This window comes from Pteropus alecto, unplaced genomic scaffold (genome assembly GCF_000325575.1).
Source record: "Pteropus alecto unplaced genomic scaffold, ASM32557v1 scaffold86, whole genome shotgun sequence".
Classification (NCBI taxonomy): domain Eukaryota; kingdom Metazoa; phylum Chordata; class Mammalia; order Chiroptera; family Pteropodidae; genus Pteropus; species Pteropus alecto.
In genome coordinates this window covers 15,485,410-15,491,409 of record NW_006442109.1, presented here as the reverse complement: position 1 = coordinate 15,491,409, position 6,000 = coordinate 15,485,410, and the positions used below count along the sequence as shown (strand labels likewise).

The 6,000-nt window shown below is 41.8% G+C and overlaps 1 protein-coding gene across 1 annotated transcript in view; it reads left to right on the top strand.

Annotated features, from left to right (window-relative positions):
* The first annotated feature begins 702 nt into the window (after nucleotides 1–702).
* The window catches only part of LIPC (lipase C, hepatic type), a 116,992-nt gene continuing 111,694 nt past the window's right edge, over nucleotides 703–6,000 (top strand). Inside the window, exon 1 of the mRNA XM_006920563.1 lies at nucleotides 703–787. Within this exon, the coding sequence (XP_006920625.1) occupies nucleotides 703–787 (85 nt within the window). The remainder of the gene's footprint in view (nucleotides 788–6,000) is intronic.

The following is a 6,000-nucleotide window of genomic DNA, read 5'->3' as shown; positions in this document are numbered from 1 at the left end:
CCTCCACACAGTTGGAGCATTAATTAACACAGAGGAGTAAAGAGTGTATTTATTCTAGGGTCATCTCTCCATGGGGTCCTAGCAAAGGCATCCAGTTTTGCATCTTCACTCCTTCTTACACTGAAGTTAGAGATTTTCTGCTCCTTTCAGTTTTAGAAACATTGCCCCACCACACTGACCACAGGCACCAGCAATTTTGCTAAACTCAACAGAAAACAGATCCTCTGGGAGCTCTCCACATAGCAGAGCCCTTTGCTTTTTCTTTGGGCTTAAGCTGCAATTTAAAATACCACTGCCATGAGCCTGCATCCCCTCTGCAGCGCTGTCAGAAGGGAACTTAAGCAACCGTGTGGAAGTCACCCACCCCGACCTTTGACAGAATTTCCAAACACAACACATTAACTTTAAATTGATTAATTTGGAACTATGACCTTGGCGTAAGAAGGTAAGAGTACATGACAAGATGTTTTACTTTCAAAATGTATCCAGATAAAAAACACTTTTGTAAATCAACCTTTTTTATATTAGATATACTTAGATTTGGCATCGGGCTTAGTAAGGAAAGTCTGAACACTAGATAACATGTTTAAAGGTTAATTATTAATGGGCAGGCTTTCCTAACAAAGCATCAATAAACAATCTGGTCTCTCTGGCTTCAGAAATTAGCAAGAAGACCTCGGACCCCGGGGTGAGACTTGAGAAATGGGAAGTCCCCTGTGTGTCTCCATTTTCTTGGTTTTGAGCATCTTTATCCAATCAAGTGTCCATGGACAAAGCCTGAGACTAGGTAAGAGCCTGCCTTTTCTCTGGGGTTGGGCATGGATTTTTCCTTTTTTAAATGTATGTCACAAAGAGTCCAAGTGTTCTTAACTGTGTGGGTCAGAGCTTGCTTCAGTGTACTTGGTGGTCTGTTAGTGGCATCTCAGGTCACAGGGACATGTAGACATTTATAACAGGACTGAAATTTTAGGAAACCAGTCTGCAAGTATAAGTCTTCTAAAAGCACTTGTAGCTGGTGTTGAAGTCTCTCATATATCTCGTTCAGAAATAGTTGTGCTAAGACTTCTTCAGTGGAGAATAATCTGAAAGTGTTTCCAATCTTTCTGAGCGTTAATTTGGCATCTAATTTGCATCAGCTTGCAATGAAATGCTCCGTCTCGCTGAAGTTGTCTAATTGCTTGCTCTCTCAGAAGAGACAGGAATGTGTAGAGTCCTGTTCCCAGTCGAGTCTAAAGCAGAGACATCATTGCACATTCTCTAGACTTTATTGTTTCTGCCAGAGTTTTTATTCTGAATCTGAGGAATCTGACAGCAGTCATGTTCTTCAGTCTGTAAATTCACAATCTAGATTGATGGCCAAAAAGATCCAAATGCTTGATCAGGTAGGTGGATTCCAGGCTCCTGGCTAAACAGCGCACAGGATCAATAATTGACGGATATGAAGTGAACTGAACGATTTGATCAAATAAGACTGGCATATGGGATTTTCTTTTTATGCTGGTTACTGATCAGAAGCTAGTAATTCTAAGATAGAGGCTTAGATTTTTTCTTTCATCAAAGGCTATGCTTGGAAGGAGCTCCAAAAACTTTGAGAATCAGGAATTTACTAACCAAGATGTAACCTGAAAATTCCAGAACCTTTTTTTCTCCTTAAGAAAAAGGGCTATCCTTTGCATTTAATTATTATTTTGTATCCTAGGTCACTTAATAACTTATTAGTAGTATTAATTATTACCATCCACTGAGCATTTCATGTGCCAACCACTATTCTAATTATTTTGCAAAATTACACCAACTCATTTACAAAGTCATATCCAAAAATGATAATAACTTAGAGCCGTAAAGGCAAAATTGCAGACAATTTGTATTCGTTGGGTTCACAATACAGTCATTTTGCTGAAGGGCCTGCCCTGAACTTTGGCTCAGAATGTTGTTTTGTTTGTTTATTTTTTTATCGAAGTATAACATATATATAGGAAAGTGACTGTATAATAAGTGCTTAATCAATTTTTGCCATCTTAACCCGCATCCTAGAAGCCTCCCTTGTGCACCCCTGGAGACTTAACATCCATTATTTTGCTATCTTGGAACTTCTTGTTAATGGAAGCATACAGTATATACTCTTTTGCTTCTGGCTTCTTTCACCATCTTATGTCTGTGACATTCCTCCCTGTGGCCACATATGCTGGTGGCTCGTTTACTCTGGCTGCTGTTGCATTCCTTGTGTGAAAAACTATCATCCGTTTATGCATTTTGCTGTTCATTGGCCCAGACTGGTTTTCAGTGGAGGCTTGGGGGCTGGAAATCATCAGCGCTGGGGTGGAGGTCAAAGGGTGAGACAGCACCCCTTGCCCCCACTCTGACTGCTGGGTACCATCCAGGTGTCCCTCAACAAACCCCGTGCTGGTCAGCCACTGCCTTCTCAGGTCCTGATTTGTCCAAAAGCTGAGAGAAGTGGCCACAGTTAGCAGGAGGATTCCTCAGAAAAAAGGATCAGAGTCAGGAGGCCTCTTGTTCCTTTAAGAGCAAAATCTCTTAGCAGAATTCTTTCTGCCAGAAATGAGTCCGATCTGTGTGCATGAGGCTGTGCAAATCCTCCCAGGCACTGCCAGGAAGCAAGCATCCCTCGTGGAGACCTTGTCTGATGAGGATCTATACTGGTGGTTCTCCACTGGGGGCAAAACTGCCCCTCCCCCCACCCACCCATCGCCCCTAGAGACATCGGGCAACGTCCAGAGATATTTTTGGTTGTCACAGCTGGGGAGAGAGTGCTATTGGCATATAGTGGTTAGAGGCCAGGGATGCCGCTAAACATCCTGCCATGTATGCAACAACCTCCACAACAGTGAATTATCCGGGGCGAAACGTCGATAGTGCTGTGGTTGAGAAACTCTGGTCTGTAGCACGCTTCAGCTATCCCTAGTCATGGGCCAGGAAGAATTCCTTCAAGGATCCTTCCTCCTTAACCCCGCCCCGCCCAGCCCACATCTCTTCATTGATATTGATGACTCTACTAACGGACCTGCTAATGTACTGTGCACCCAGTGTGTGGCAGAGCTGCACAGACTTTCTATCCCACCCTCACCATGTGACTGAGTAAGCTAGCAGTAAAACGACTTGTGGAGGTCCCAGGGCTATTCAGGGAAGAGCAGGGAGAGACACCTAGAGGTTAATCTGACTGAGGCTACAGGCCTCTCCACTGTGTTCACTCTTAGTGATGTGACACCCAGCGGTCCCTAGAATACCATTCCAATCAGTTCCTCTCTTAGGAGGCAGATTCAGGCAGTTGTTCCTGCCTGTCAGCACCAAGGAGAACAGGATATGGTGAGCCTCCTGAATCCCCCAAGACACAGAGCAACCATCACCCTCATCCCCAGACCTCACTGTCCAGGACCCTCCCCCGACACTGGTGTTGCCATCAGGGCCAATATTGTTTCTAAGGGAAGCTGCTGCTCAGACCCCGGCAGCTCCCACCCTCTAGGTATCCACCCCCACAGCCTACAGGTGCCTGCCCCTTCCCCCCAGTTCCCGTCAGAGCTTCCAAAGCCTAGAAGCAGCTGAAGCCCATTCATTCAGTCACTCATTCGTTAAACAAGTGTGCACAAACATCTGCCATTTAGAAGGCAGTGCAAGTAGGACAGTGGTCTCAAACTTTCTGGTCTCAGGACACCATTACACTCAAAATTATTTAGAACCCCCCCCCCCAAATTTTTTTGTATGGAATACAGCTATCAATATTTACCATATTAGAGACTAAAATGAGACATTTTAATGCTTTTTAAAAATAGCGAATTCATCACACGTTAGCATGTAGAACATGGTATGGAAAATAACTTATATCTTCCAAAAAACAACAAGAGCAAAAGTGAGATATTATTTCACGAGGAAATTTTGCTAATTTCTTTCATGTCTGGCTTAATGGAAGAAAGCTGGGTTCTTTCATCTGTTTCTGTATTCGATCTCTTGTGATGCGTTGCTCTGTTTGAAGAATATTATCCTCACATGTAGGAAAAGAGAAGACACCCTCAGAGATGCCTCTGGGGCCGCGGTCCACGCTCAGGACCACTGCGTTCATGCAGGAGACACTGCACGGCAGTGGGTTGCAGAGCAGGTCCCTGCCCTCCCAAGGGCTCAGTCAAATCAAGGGTTGGGAGGTGGAAGCCATCTGCCCTGAAAGCTGGCAAGAAGGTGGCCGTCATCTGTAGAGAATATAAATACAAGAATATCCCTGCTAAAAATTGGCCTTCCTTTCCTTATCACATTCTAAATAACATCAGTGATAAAAATAAATAAATAAATAAAGCTCTTTTTGCTAAAAAAAAAACAAAAAAGTTTTTGGTCACTATTGTAAGTAACGTGTGGTTACTATCGAGTTTTATTAAATTATGTAAACTTCAAAAAAATCATATTTTTATTATTCTTTAATAAATATTATGTTCTCCAATGACGTTAATTTAGAGAACTCTCAGTTATGCAGTTGGCCCCTGACACTCACGGCTTCATTGACATTTGCTCATTGCAAGAGCAGGTGTGTAATGATTCAGAGTCTTTTCAACTCGCTTTGGTCATTTCACGTCTCCAACTCTGGGGTCCTTAACGCATGTTCCTGCATTTAAACAAATTGAAAGTAAAAAATGATACATAGTGATTGTAAAGGCAAAGAAACAGAACCTGAGAACTTCAATTCTGTTGTCCTATGTGACCACTAATAGTTTTTGTGTTTAAAATTTTGAATGGTAAAACATTTTACAGTGAACTGTAAGGTATAATATTTTGTTTGGTAAGTAAAAATTTTGGTTCTTAAGGAAGTACTTTTAATGCATTTGAGTATCTTTAATGTTGAAATGTATTCTCTTTAAAATTGTTTATTTCTCTAAAACTAAAGAACAAATCAAGAAAATAGTGATGATTACTGATTTTGCATGAATATTACTGAAAATAATTTTGTCTTACAGAACAGAGGGGTATTAAAATGATCCATTCTGGGTTGTGAATACATGAAGCATACCACTGAGTCTAATAAAGGGAATAAGACATGTATATAAAATTTCTCAAATGGAACATGGAATGTGATGAGCAGTCCAACTGACTAAGTGTTTGTGTCCCCCCACACCAAAGTCCATGTTGAAATTCTAACTCCAATATGATGGTGTTAGGGTGTGGAGCCTCTGGGAAGTGACTCAGTCGTGAGGATGGAGCCCTTGTGAATGGGATAACCGCCCTCATAAAAGGAACCCCAGAGAGCTTGCTCTCCTTCCACCACAAAAGGAAGCAAAAGAGTTTACTTCCAAGTGTGGATGTAGGGAGGGCTTTTAGGGGAAAGCAGCCTTTGAGCAAGGTCTTACAGGATGCAATCTAGACAAAAGAGAATGAAGCTTTTCTCATGCATAAGCAAGGGTACTGAGCCGATAAGGTGCACATGTTTTTCAAGCCCAAACACTTTCCAAAAATAGGCCTTCTGGGAAGAAGAAATTAAAAAGAAAAAAAAATCTACAGGATAGTGTTGACAGCAACATGGGTCACAACTGCAACAAGCTGGAAACAATTTAAATGCCCAACAATAAGCCATCAAGGATGGAGGGTCCAGTTATTACTAAGTCTGTCTTTAAACAAATATTGTTTCAAATACCCAGTACTAAAACTTCCAAGAATTTTGGGGGGCGATAATGATGGGATTCAGAAATAAAAGGCTTAATGCTGGTGCTTAGACACTCACAGTTAAATGCTGGGGATCTTAACCCAGCACAGGGATGGGTTTCAGAAAGTCTGGAAGCCTCCTGTATGATCTCCAAGGCTGTGTGTTATGTGTAATTTGAGAGAGAGGTGAAAAATTTTGGCAAATTATCTGAGGGACCCGTGACCTTTAAAAAGTTAAATAACAACTGGGCATGTAGCTTTAGAAATGAGTATGAGGAAATTTTACATGTGATAAGGTGGGGAAAAAACAGGACTAAATAACTTACATATTGAATCATGACTAAAGAACTATATACCTGTATA